Source organism: Protopterus annectens, chromosome 16.part0 (assembly GCF_019279795.1).
Source record: "Protopterus annectens isolate FY-2018-M chromosome 16.part0, PAN1.0, whole genome shotgun sequence".
Classification (NCBI taxonomy): domain Eukaryota; kingdom Metazoa; phylum Chordata; order Ceratodontiformes; family Protopteridae; genus Protopterus; species Protopterus annectens.
Window position 1 is genome coordinate 805,499,471 of NC_056750.1, and position 13,071 is coordinate 805,512,541.

The 13,071-nt window shown below is 40.5% G+C and overlaps 1 protein-coding gene across 3 annotated transcripts in view; it reads left to right on the forward strand.

Moving 5' to 3' along the window:
- The window catches only part of SLC31A1 (solute carrier family 31 member 1), a 601,859-nt gene extending 589,137 nt beyond the window's left edge, over window positions 1–12,722 (forward strand). For all 3 annotated transcript variants that reach the window (XM_044058366.1, XM_044058364.1, XM_044058365.1), the window contains one exon: window positions 11,503–12,722. In XM_044058366.1, the coding sequence (XP_043914301.1) occupies window positions 11,503–11,704 (202 nt within the window). In that variant the 3' untranslated portion in view covers window positions 11,705–12,722. The remainder of the gene's footprint in view (window positions 1–11,502) is intronic.
- The last annotated feature ends 349 nt before the right edge of the window (window positions 12,723–13,071 follow it).

Below are 13,071 nucleotides of genomic sequence, written 5' to 3' on the forward strand. Positions count from 1 at the left end.
AACCAGCAATCATCCAAGTACCTCCTCCAAATATCAAGTTCATTCATATAGATATTATGGGTGGGGGTCATAGATCATCTGTTCCTCAAAATATGCCATAAACAGGTCCGCATAGATGGGTGCAGAAGATGCACCCATCACAGTGCCCTGAGTTTGCCAGAAGCATTCCCCCTGGAAATAGAACACATTTTTATTAAGTACATGCTCTGCCATACATATTATTAATGTATTGAAACCAGCTGGATACAAATTGGCTCGATCCAACCAGTAATTTAAGGCCTGGAGTTCAGCACAGTGGGGAATGTTGGTGTATAAAGCTTTTACGTCCAGGGTACATAGAAGCCAGTCTGGCTTCAACTGGGTATCCGATACTATTTTAATGAATTGGGTTGTAGCCTGTATTCTGGCGCGAATCAGATTTAACAGGGGCTTCAAGTATTGGTGGGACAGGAATACAGAAAGAGGTTCCATCAGTGAGCCATTACCGGAAACTATTGGTCTACCAGGGGGTTTGGTCAGGGATTTGTGTCTTTTGTAATAAGTGTAGTATATGTTTCTGGGGATCCGAAACAGTGAAATGTAGTCTCACAGAGTCTGAGATAATCCCTTCTTTGACAGCCTTATTTAGGAAGGAATCAATTTCCCTTTTAAAATTGGGTGTGGGGTCAATAGGCATATGCATATAGTGTCAAGGGTTGGACAACTGTCCATTTCCATCCCCCAGATAATAATCCGTATTCATAATGACTACCACCCCTCCCTTATCAGCTGGTAATATCACAATATTTTTATTATTATTAAGTTCCTGCAAGGCATGTCTTTCCCCAACCGTAAGGTTATGACCAAGTGGGGTGTATTGACCCAATCCAAAATGAATATCCCTGAGCACAGCCTGTTGGAATATGGAAACGTGCTTGTTCATAGGAGGCATGAAGTCCGATTTTAGAAACTTAGTCAGTCAATCTTTGAGAGACCTCTCTAGAACCAAAAAACAATCTTAGATTCAGTCTACAACAAAAGTCATGTACATCAGTGACCATACTGGTTTCATCCACAAAAAAGCCCGCAACATAATTTAGACCTTTATTAAGAAGTTGATTTTGTTCAGAGGTGACTTCAACATTGGAAATATTTAGAATATTACAATCAGCATTAACTACTGGGACATTAGAGTCTGAAGCAAACCCTCCACTGTGTCTATTTTTGTGTTTTCTCCCACCCCTCCTCCTGCCATGTCTAAAGGGAGGTCTGAACTACGCTGTTTCTTTGGGTCAGGTGAATCTCATATGTTGGCACACTCTGTGTCTGTAGCTGAAGACTCATCAGCAGATGTACTGCTATATGAATTCACTGTTTACCTGAGAATAGGCCTGGGTCTCTTTCTATTGCCCCCCCCCCCCCCCCCCCATAGGTTTGTTGGTCTCAGAAAATATAACACTTTTCGGAGCATCAAAGGGTTTACCCCTTTGATAATCAGTCAAATCCCTGTTGAACTTCCGTATTTTCTTCTCTTTAACTTGCTTCTCAAAAGTAAATAGCTCCCCTGTGAGCTTGTTGAGGCAGACAGAGTATTGGGGTTGACCTCATACATTTTCAAATTGCCACACAAATTCTTAACATCTTCAATATTCCCATCTATCATCTGTTCATAATATGAACTTAAAATGCGGACAAATGACATGGATGCATTCTGTTGAGCAAGACTCTACTCCGGCAACAACAAATCATCCATCTTGCCCAGAAGGGGTTGTATTTTAACCTTAAGACCTCTAGGTGTAATATCTTTGCTTTGGTAAGCTTTAAAAAGCTTGAGGTACCAGATATTTGTTCGTAATGTTTTCATACTCTTTCCTAGTTTATTGAAAACCAGATTGCAGCCGTCAACTGGATCAGTATTCTGCTCATCAATATTATTCCCATTATCATTGGGAATACCAAAGACCCGTATGTCATTTTTATCGGCACAAAGGCCTTTCAAAATCACCTCAAGATCCATGACAATACGCTCACAATCTGAAAACTTGCAATGCAATTACTTCAGTAATCTAGATGTACTTGAACACCCATAAACCAATGTTACACCAGAGGACTAACAGTGTGCTCAGAACTCAGCCCCAAGGGTGCTATATTATCTTTAGACAAATAATCAGTATGTGAGAGTTGTAACCTAATACAACACTCACAATACAAATATACCAGATCTAATACGAAAGCTCAACAGGGATCCACCATTCATCACCAAAAAAGTGAGAAATCCAACTACCCTCAAGTATAACAAAGAAAGGAACCAAAGAAACTGTACATAATACAGTTATATGCACACACAACCAATAGTCCAATAAGGGCAAAAATCCAAAATGAATTGGTTGATAATATATAAGGCCATAAACAGACCCCTATTTGTTGAGACAGTAGACCCCTAATTACAGTATAGTTTTCAAGAATTAACCAAAAAAGCACAACAATGAGTCCACAATAATATATACAGGGCTGTTTGTCACAACTGGGATCATACAGGGGCTGTACAATTCAGATTATATTAAACATACATAGGCCTGTTTTAAATGTAATCCCATCCAAAATCATCCCAGTTGTTGAACACGTGATACAAGATGTCTAAAAAAACTGAAAAAATAGAAAAAGAGAGCTAATATTATAACACTGGGGCACACATCTGAAGTAACTAGGGTTTCCACCCAATAGTGTCCCCACTTAAGCGCATCCAAATGTGTCTAAACAATAACACCTACTGGGCTAATGTTACAAGCATCGCCATAGGTGGCACTGCCAGACATGTTCCCAAAAATCAAGCATTTAAGTAACAATTAGTATTAATACACATTCGTAATTATAATAACACCAATGTACATAGCATGTTACTGAAGAGCTTGAAAAAACATTCAAACTGTATTCTGTTTCACATATGTTATATCCCAACAAAAAGGTTTTCAACAGATCGCCAATGTTGGGTACAAAATGGTTCAATCATATATTAAACAAGTGTAACCACCATCCTGTCCAAATATATCCCAAGCTCTAAATTCCTTCGTACTGTTTTAATGCGACCACGTGGAAGCTGAAAATGCAATATAACTGGGATGTGCACCCAATAACATCCCACTTTAGAGCTTTCAAGTGTGTCTAAACTCTTAACACCTACTAGACAAAAATTGCAAGCTCAGACGTCTAAATAGCACTGCCAGACATGTTCACAAAAACCAAATATTAAGATAGCAATTGGTATAAATACCCATTCACAATTATAGTGACATCAAAGTATATACTGTGTTACAAAAAAGCTTGTAAAGATGTCCATAGATTTAAATTCCACTCTACTGTCCAAATATATGTCGCAAGCACTTGGTTTCTTTGTGCTGTTTTGATGTAACCACAGTAAACACTGAAAACGCAGCCGTTGTTGCCAATGAAATACTGGTCACAGGCCCAACAAGTCAATTTAGCATCCAGTACAGTCCTGTGAACCAATATCAAGTGATGACAAACCCAAAACAGTATCTGTATTATTTTTAGGTTGAAAACTAGGCCATCAATAATTAAATTATATTCCGTTTCCCGTAAACAGTTCGTAAATAGTGGGTATAAGGTTTAATCATCTAGCGTTGCAATACAAATGTGACCACCATGCTATCCAAGTAACTGTCCCGAACATTAAGTTTTTATATAATATTATATTATATTAAGAGCACAATTAAATATTATAAAGCCAGCATTGTTCCCCGATCTTCAATGCCAGCAAAATGCCGCTCCCAACTATTGACAGACCCAATAAATAAATTTGGCATCCAATACAGTCAGATATGTCTGGAACACTAGGTTTTTACATTATATTGCAAACACAATGAAATATGATAATGCCGGCATTGTTACCCAATCTTCAATGCCAGCAGGACACTGCTCCCAGCTGTTGATAGACCCAATAAGTAAGTTTTGCATCCATTACAGTCCCGCAAACTGATATCAAACGGTAAGGATCCCAAAACAGTACCTTCATCAAACCCGTAATTACTAGCTATGCCCCCTTCTGCCTAGACTATAAGGTAGTTATCACTGCCACCAACCACTCTTTATCAGCTACTATAAGGCCCCTTACAAAGGGTATCCAATCCTACTGTGTAATGTTACTATTATTTAAATGGTAGTTTTGACAAATACTTGCAAATCTATTTGAGTGGACTGTACAGTGTGACCACATACACGTGCAAATACTCTAAGAGCTTAAATATCTCAAAAGAAATGGGCCGCAAAGACAGGTTTAAATATATTTAATAATAAAGAAACAAGACAATACTTAGTCAATCAACATTAATTCAGAGTTCAAAATCACAGGAAATATTTTAAAACAACATTGAAGGACAGTCTCAAATAAATACAGAAAACATCTAAACTAATCTTTACTATATTCCTAACTTTATCTAAAAGAGATACTATACCTAAATCTTACTCACAGGTCAAGGCAAGTGCAGATGAATGATGATGAGTGGATGTTCTTGTTAGGTCCAAGACAAAATACCAAATGCCCAGTCTCTCTCTGAGAGAGTTCTTAAATTAATATCACATTTTACTGCTAGGTTAGACTGGATGACATCATGTCACCTGACTTCAGTTCCCAGGCTAAACAGAAACTTAACATCTCTGTGTTAGAAATACATATCTCTCAGATTTTTGCTGTTGATAGAGAACATAAAACACTCACAAAACAATGCAGAAGGCACCCTAGTACTAGACGTCCTGTTTCCTTGCTGCATTGAAACTGTTTATGACATAATCGTAAAACACTCTAATTTCAGCTTATTTTATTGAAGTTGTGCAAGTTAACTCTGTATGTTCCAGCTTCTACTATTAAGACATAAATTTGCACAAGTATGTAGTTTAGGAGTACTAACCCCTATGCAGGCAGAAGGAGTTTGTGTTTCCCTCTAGCATGCACTCTTTGAATGCTGTCCCTCTACAGGTTGAATGAGTTAGTATCTCACCATAGCAAGCATCCATGGGAGTACTATCCCCTGTACAGACAGAAGGAGTTAGTATCTCACTGTAGCATACACCACTAGGAGTGCTCTCCTCTATACAGACATGAGGAGTTAGTATCTGACTGTAGCATACACCCATGGGAATGATGTCCCCTGTACAGACAGGAGGAGTTAGTATCTGACTGTCACATACACCACTAGTAGTGCTGTCCTCTGTACAGACAGGAGGCATTAGCATTTCACTGTACCATACACCCCTAGGTATTCTGTCCCCTGTACAGACAGGAGGAGTTAGTATCTGACTGTAGCATACACCACTAGGAGTGCTGGCCCCTGTACAGACAGGAGGAGTTAGTATCTCATTGTAACATACACCTCTAGGAGTGCTGTCCCCTGTACAGACAGGAGGAGTTAGTATCTCACTGTAGCATACACCACTAGGAGTGCTCTCCTCTATACAGACATGAGGAGTTAGTATCTGACTGTAGCATACACCCATGGGAGTGCTGTCCCCTGTACAGACAGGAGGAGTTAGTATCTGACTGTAGCATACACCCATGGGAATGATGTCCCCTGTACAGACAGGAGGAGTTAGTATCTGACTGTCGCATACACCACTAGTAGTGCTGTCCTCTGTACAGACAGGAGGCATTAGCATTTCACTGTACCATACACCCCTAGGTATTCTATCCCCTGTACAGACAGGAGGAGTTAGTATCTGACTGTAGCATACACCACTAGGAGTGCTGGCCCCTGTACAGACAGGAGGAGTTAGTATCTCATTGTAACATACACCTCTAGGAGTGCTGTCCCCTGTACAGACAGGAGGAGTTAGTATCTCACTGTAGCATACACCACTAGGAGTGCTCTCCTCTATACAGACATGAGGAGTTAGTATCTGACTGTAGCATACACCCATGGGAGTGCTGTCCCCTGTACAGACAGGAGGAGTTAGTATCTGACTGTAGCATACACCCATGGGAATGATGTCCCCTGTACAGACAGGAGGAGTTAGTATCTGACTGTCGCATACACCACTAGTAGTGCTGTCCTCTGTACAGACAGGAGGCATTAGCATTTCACTGTACCATACACCCCTAGGTATTCTATCCCCTGTACAGACAGGAGGAGTTAGTATCTGACTGTAGCATACACCACTAGGAGTGCTGGCCCCTGTACAGACAGGAGGAGTTAGTATCTGACTGTAGCATACACCCATGGGAGTGCTGTCCCCTGTACAGACAGGAGGAGTTAGTATCTCACTGTAGCATACACCACTAGGAGTGCTCTCCTCTATACAGACATGAGGAGTTAGTATCTGACTGTAGCATACACCCATGGGAGTGCTGTCCCCTGTACAGACAGGAGGAGTTAGTATCTGACTGTAGCATACACCCATGGGAATGATGTCCCCTGTACAGACAGGAGGAGTTAGTATCTGACTGTCGCATACACCACTAGTAGTGCTGTCCTCTGTACAGACAGGAGGCATTAGCATTTCACTGTACCATACACCCCTAGGTATTCTATCCCCTGTACAGACAGGAGGAGTTAGTATCTGACTGTAGCATACACCAGTAGGAGTGCTGGCCCTGTACAGACAGGAGGAGTTAGTATCTCATTGTAACATACACCTCTAGGAGTGCTGTCCCCTGTACAGACAGGAGGAGTTAGTATCTCACTGTAGCATACACCACTAGGAGTGCTCTCCTCTATACAGACATGAGGAGTTAGTATCTGACTGTAGCATACACCCATGGGAGTGCTGTCCCCTGTACAGACAGGAGGAGTTAGTATCTGACTGTAGCATACACCCATGGGAATGATGTCCCCTGTACAGACAGGAGGAGTTAGTATCTGACTGTCGCATACACCACTAGTAGTGCTGTCCTCTGTACAGACAGGAGGCATTAGCATTTCACTGTACCATACACCCCTAGGTATTCTATCCCCTGTACAGACAGGAGGAGTTAGTATCTGACTGTAGCATACACCACTAGGAGTGCTGGCCCCTGTACAGACAGGAGGAGTTAGTATCTCATTGTAACATACACCTCTAGGAGTGCTGTCCTCTGTACAGATAGGAGGAGTTAGTATCTGACTGTAGCATACACCAATAAGAGTGCTGTCCTTTCTACAGACAGGAGGAGTTAGTATCTGACTGTAGCATACACCACTAGGAGTGCTGGTCCCTGTACAGACAGGAGGAGTTAGTATCTGACTGTAGCATACACCACTAGGTGTGCTCTCTCCTGCACATACAGGAGTTAGTATCTCACTGTAGCATACACCCGTGGAAGTGATATCCCCTATACAGACAGAAGGAGTTAGTATCTCACTATTGCATACACCACTAGAAGTGCTGTCCCCTGTACAGACAGGAGTTGGTATCTGACTGTAGCATACACCTCTAGGAGTGCTGGCCCCTGTACAGACAGGAGTAGTTGGTATCTGACTGTAGCGTACACCACTAGCAGTGCTGTTCCCTGTACAGACAGGAGGAGTTAGTATCTGACTGTAGCATACACCCATGGGAATGCTGTCCCCTGTACAGACAGGAGGAGTTAGTATCAGACTGTAATATACACCACTAGGAGTGCTGTCCCCTGTACAGACAGAAGGCGTTAGCATCTCACTGTAGCATACACCTCTAGGTGTTCTGTCCCCTGTACAGACAGGAGGAGTTAATATCTCACTGTAGCATACACCACTAGAAGTGCTGTCCCCTGTACAGACAGAAGGCATTAGTATCTGACTGTAGCATACACCTCTAGGAGTGCTGTCCCCTGTACAGACAGAAGGCATTAGTATCTCACTGTAGCATACACCACTAGGAGTGCTGTCCCCTGTACAGACAGAAGGTGTTAGCATCTCACTAGCATACCCCTATAGGTATTCTGTCCCCTGTACAGACAGGAGGAGTTACTATCTCACTGTAGCATACACCTCTAGGTGTGCTATCCCCTGTACAGACAGAAAGAGTTACTATCTCACTGTAGCATACACCTATAGGTGTGCTATCCCTTGCACAGACAGGAGTTAGTATCTCACTATAGCATACACCCATGGGAGTGCTGTCCCCTGTACAGACAGGAGGAGTTAGTATCGCACTGTAGCATACACCACTAGGAGTGCTATCCCCTGTACAGACAGGAGGAGTTAGTAACTCACTGTAGCATACACCCATGGGAGTGCTGTCCCCTGTACAGACAGAAGGAGTTAGTAACTCACTGTAGCATACACACATGGGAGCGCTGTCCCCTGTACAGACAGGAGGAGTTAGTATCTTACTGTAACATACACTTGTGGGAGTGATATCCCCTGTATTAGGTGAAAGGAGTTTTAATCTCACGGTACCATGCACCTCTAGAGTGCTGTCCCTTGTACAGGAGGAGAACCTTGCATACTTGCCTTAAAATGGAAGGGAAAACCTTTTATAGGTAATTTAATGAACAAAGACAAAAAAAGGATTTGTACCAAACATTAATATGGGTGAGGAAAGGTGAACAGAGATGGTCAGATAGAAGGAAAAGACAGTGAATAGATGCTTCTGTTCAGTATTCATGAAAGAGGAAATGTCACCAGTAATATCTGAGTTAGTGAGTGAGAGAGAGAAACACTAAAAAGCTATTGCTGCTTCTTTTAAGCAGAGGAGATAAGACCTCAGAGCAAATAAAATGAATGTGGTGTGTGTACTGTGGAGTGCCATTTAACTCAAACAAGATTGGATTATGAATAAACTGTTAAAATGAAGTTGGGCAGAGCCATATGTCCTAATGAGATTCACTCCACAGTTCTCATAGAAATGTATTGTTGAGCTACTGGCACATTTGACTTAATCTTTAACAAGTCATGGGAGGAGGGGTAATATTAAGAGGGATGGAAGAAGTTGGCAGACATGGTTCCACATCATAAAAGTGGTAGCAAGGGGAAGGCACTCAACTCTGTCCAAAGCCAGTAGTTGAAAAATTAATGTCGTTTTTAGAAGTAATTGTATATCAAAATCAGAGGGACACAGGATCTAAGTTAGCATAGAGTCACAGCAGAAAAGTTGCACAATACAAATGTAACAATTTTTTTTTTTAGTTCAGTAAGGGCCTGTGGATGATGCATGCCTAGATTTTGCTAAGCCTTTTGACATCCCTATGTAAGATTAATGTACAAGTTAGCTAATTTTGGATTAGGTCCTCTGGTTAAAAAATTAGCTTTGCAGTATATCCCACTGTGTAGTAGCAAAATAAAACCACAGTGAATGTGGGTACTTTTCAAGTGATGTGGCAAATAGAGGCTTATGATCGGGTCACTGATCATAATTGGCTTATTATGTATTTAAGACATGGACACCAAGAAATTCACCTGGAGAGCTAAGCTTGAGATGTGGATCTTGACATCCGTGTCAAGAACACACAATTTAAGGTTATGATTGGTGACACGATCATAATTCTTTGTGGTACATGATGCTTTATGTGCGCAATGTACATTACAAACAAATAGAAAAAAGAAACCCCACGTGGTTTGCTGGCTTTAAAAAGTCATAAATCACTTAGTGTTTACTGTCAGAAAGACGATGTAATGCAGTCTGTTACTTTTACTCTCACCTTGTATATCTCTCAACTAATCAGATTTTCACAGAAAGTCCAGGGTATTGCTTCATATTTTTTGTCATAAAGTCTGTGGCTTTTGGGCAAACCAGTGAGGACTGAAGTCACTAAATGATGACATACATTTGAGTTCCAGAGTTGGTATCCTTCGGAAAATGTAGATGAATGCACATGTCGTTATTACAGCTAGTTTCTGTGTTTATTAAAGGAAGGGATACTCTGTTCCAACAGACAGCAGGCAGAAACAAATCTTTTGTTCTGTTGTTGTTGTCATTTCTGGTCAGTACAAGCAGATTTTACTGCCTATCCCTAGGCCCAACCTTAGCAACTTAAGTAGGGGGTGCCTGCCAGTTGTTAAGGTGAGGTCACACACCACTCTGGCTCTGATTTGTCTTTTTCTGGATATCAGACCATAATGACCATGCTCCATGCACTACATGTCTGTTCTGGATCCAGTTCTCTCGCTGTCAACCTCCAGGACGTTGTAGGAGGGAGATGTATGCTGTTGCATATGAGATCTGCAACATACCTGTTCATGTTTTTTCCTTCTATCTGACCATCTTTGTTCAGCTTTTCTCCCTGTTATTAATTTTTGTTACAATTCTTTGCTCAATAAAGTACCTATAAAATGTTTTACTTTCCATCTTAAGACAAGTATACAAAGTTTTTCTTGGACTGCCTTCTGCTTATCCAGAAGCTCAACATGAATGTTTGGGGAAAGCATAGACTTTAATTACGCTAAGAGAATGTGAGACAACTTGGTTTCACTGCACTAAAAGAAATGACTGCTTACATAGGGAAAGAATTTTATTTAATAGAAGCTAGAGTGGTAGCAGACTTAAGTAATTATATTAAATAGTTTAAATGAACAGTTGATGAGACCTTTCCTAGAGTATTGTCTGTCTAAAAACCCATATTTTTTAGATTTACAAAGCAAACATGAAGGACTGAATGATGAAGCACAGTCCAGCACAAACACAATATCCCTAATACCTTATCACCATGTGCCCGTCACCTACCCCAGCTAATTATGCTACCTCTAAGATCACCTTACATTGGATGAAGTCATATTACAATTCCATTGGTGGTGGTGGGGGATCAGATTCTGTTTTAGTGTGCTGGATTTGGGCTTTATAATATGGTGGTTTATTTTGTAGTTCTGCACATTGTCCTACTGTGGTGCTACTCAGTTTTACAAGGTTGGTGACAAAACAGAGGATGTGCAGCAAAAAGCCAATACAATTGAACAAAAGTGGTAGAGGTTCTTCACTAGAAGACTTTCAAAGAAATGTTAACTGGATTTGATATACACTAACTGGATGAATGAGGAATGGGAACATGATCAAAACAGTTCAGTACTTTGAGAGAATTTAAAATCCAGAACATCCATATGATAATTAGTACAAGGAAAGATGAGAGGTAATTGCTTACTGGTGGTGAGTATAGTTTACAAAGGGAGGGTTGTAGGTGCATGGAATGTTCTTCCTAGCGAGGCTGTGCAATTGAACAATGCTTGAAATAGATACAAAACTATAACAATAGGATTTAAGAAAAGCAGAATTTTGGTTATCAAGAAACTTTATATACAAGGTAGGAAAAATGGTAGATTGGTTGAATCAGTTGATCCTTTTCTGTCTCCAGTTTTTGTTTCTTTGATATGACATCAGATGAGCATGAGAACACAAGTAAATTTGTAGTTTATCTTGTTTTGTCTTTTAATACAAAGTCACATTTAAATGTACAGGAGACAGGAATGATATATAGATTATGAAAATGTTTGTTTTTCAGCAACTGTTAAAATATTAAAATAAGTCTATGTGCTTATTTGGGTAACTATAAGACACTTAGTAGTAAATGATGTTTGAAGTGACTTTTTTTAGCCCAGCTCATTGTGTTCTCTGTTTTTTTAGGCAACAAATGTTGAGTCTTCCTCACCTGTTCCAGACATTCCTTCATGTCATTCAAGTGGTTGTAAGTTACTTCCTGATGCTGGTCTTCATGACGTACAATGGCTACCTCTGTATTGCTGTGGCAGCTGGGGCTGGCATTGGCTACTTCCTATTTAGCTGGAAAAAGGCCATTGTGGTGGACATTACAGAACATTGTCATTGATACTGACCTGCAGTTCCTTCCGCTGCTGTCATACATCGCCTTTTTCTCTCTCTATCGCTATTGCAGATCTGCAGTGCACAGTGTATGAATTAGAAAATGTGCCTTATCATTGGTCCAATCTGAGACAAGCAGGCAAGAACATGTGCGTTGTAGATGGCAGATAAAATGAAGTGTAGATTCATAGATAAAAAAAATCTCTGTTCCTGTGTCCGCTTTTATGTGGTGGTAATTCCCATTTCAGCATTATGTCCATGATTAAGGGATATAATTGTCATTTTACAGTGAAGTGATGAAATTACCTATTTATTAGAATCACAGGTATGTGGAATGTGTGTCTTTTTGAAACACAAAAGCCATCTTGTACAAGCATTTGCTTTCAATAAAAGTCAAACCTGTTTTTGGTATAATATGCTTTAAACTCTCTGGCAGACCCATTCCAGCATCCTTACCTATGGCCCTGTTCATGGCTGATTAGTGCCATACCACCTCATTTATACAATCACCCAAGCCATGCATTGCACAACAGATCATAACTGTGTTGCCTCAAGGACAGCGACTTCTCCTTACTGTGAATGTGGCCTTATTAGCTGTCACTGTGCTTTGTAAACTGGCTCAGCATGGCAGTGACCTCATGAGACAGGGAAAGGACTGGTTCGCTGTTGCAAGGCCACAGTGAGAAAGGCCGTAAGATCCCAGACTTTAGCTTATCTGCAGATGAGGTGCATAAGATAATCGTAAAAGAAAGGTGAAAGGCAATCCTCCACAGCAGAAAAGTGTACCTGACACTTCATGTGCTTGTGGTTAGTGACACATTGAAAATAATCAGTTTTTTCATTTTTGAATTGTTGCTGATGCTCATTTTGCAGTTTGTTTTACTTTTGAGTGTAACTGGTTTATAGTGCCGGATATACTCCAGTTGTTTCTCCATCTGAGACCATTGTTTTCAGTAATGGGAATCCTTTTTTAATGTGCCAGTCAGTAATAAACTTCCAGTTCCCACTTTTATGCCATCATTTAATATGATCTCCTGTCTTCTTTTAGATAACATGAGTGTGTGTTAACAGCATACAGACCTAAAATGCATATTAGAATTTGATGACATACTTGATGGGTTTAGCTCTGTAACATAAAATTGCACTGACAGCATGAGTTGTTCCACCGTGCATTGTACTTTCATTATGACAGGCTGTTCCTTTCTGTGAAAAATAGTTCTCAGCGGTTGTAAGCAATGTTTAGCAGCTAGTAATTGCTATGGCCCACTCTCTCTCTTATGGGAAGAAAAAATTATGCTGATAAAAGAAATCCCTTAAGCGTAAACAGGTCACTGGAAGTTTAAAGTGAACCTTTTGTGGTACTGCTTTATAAGG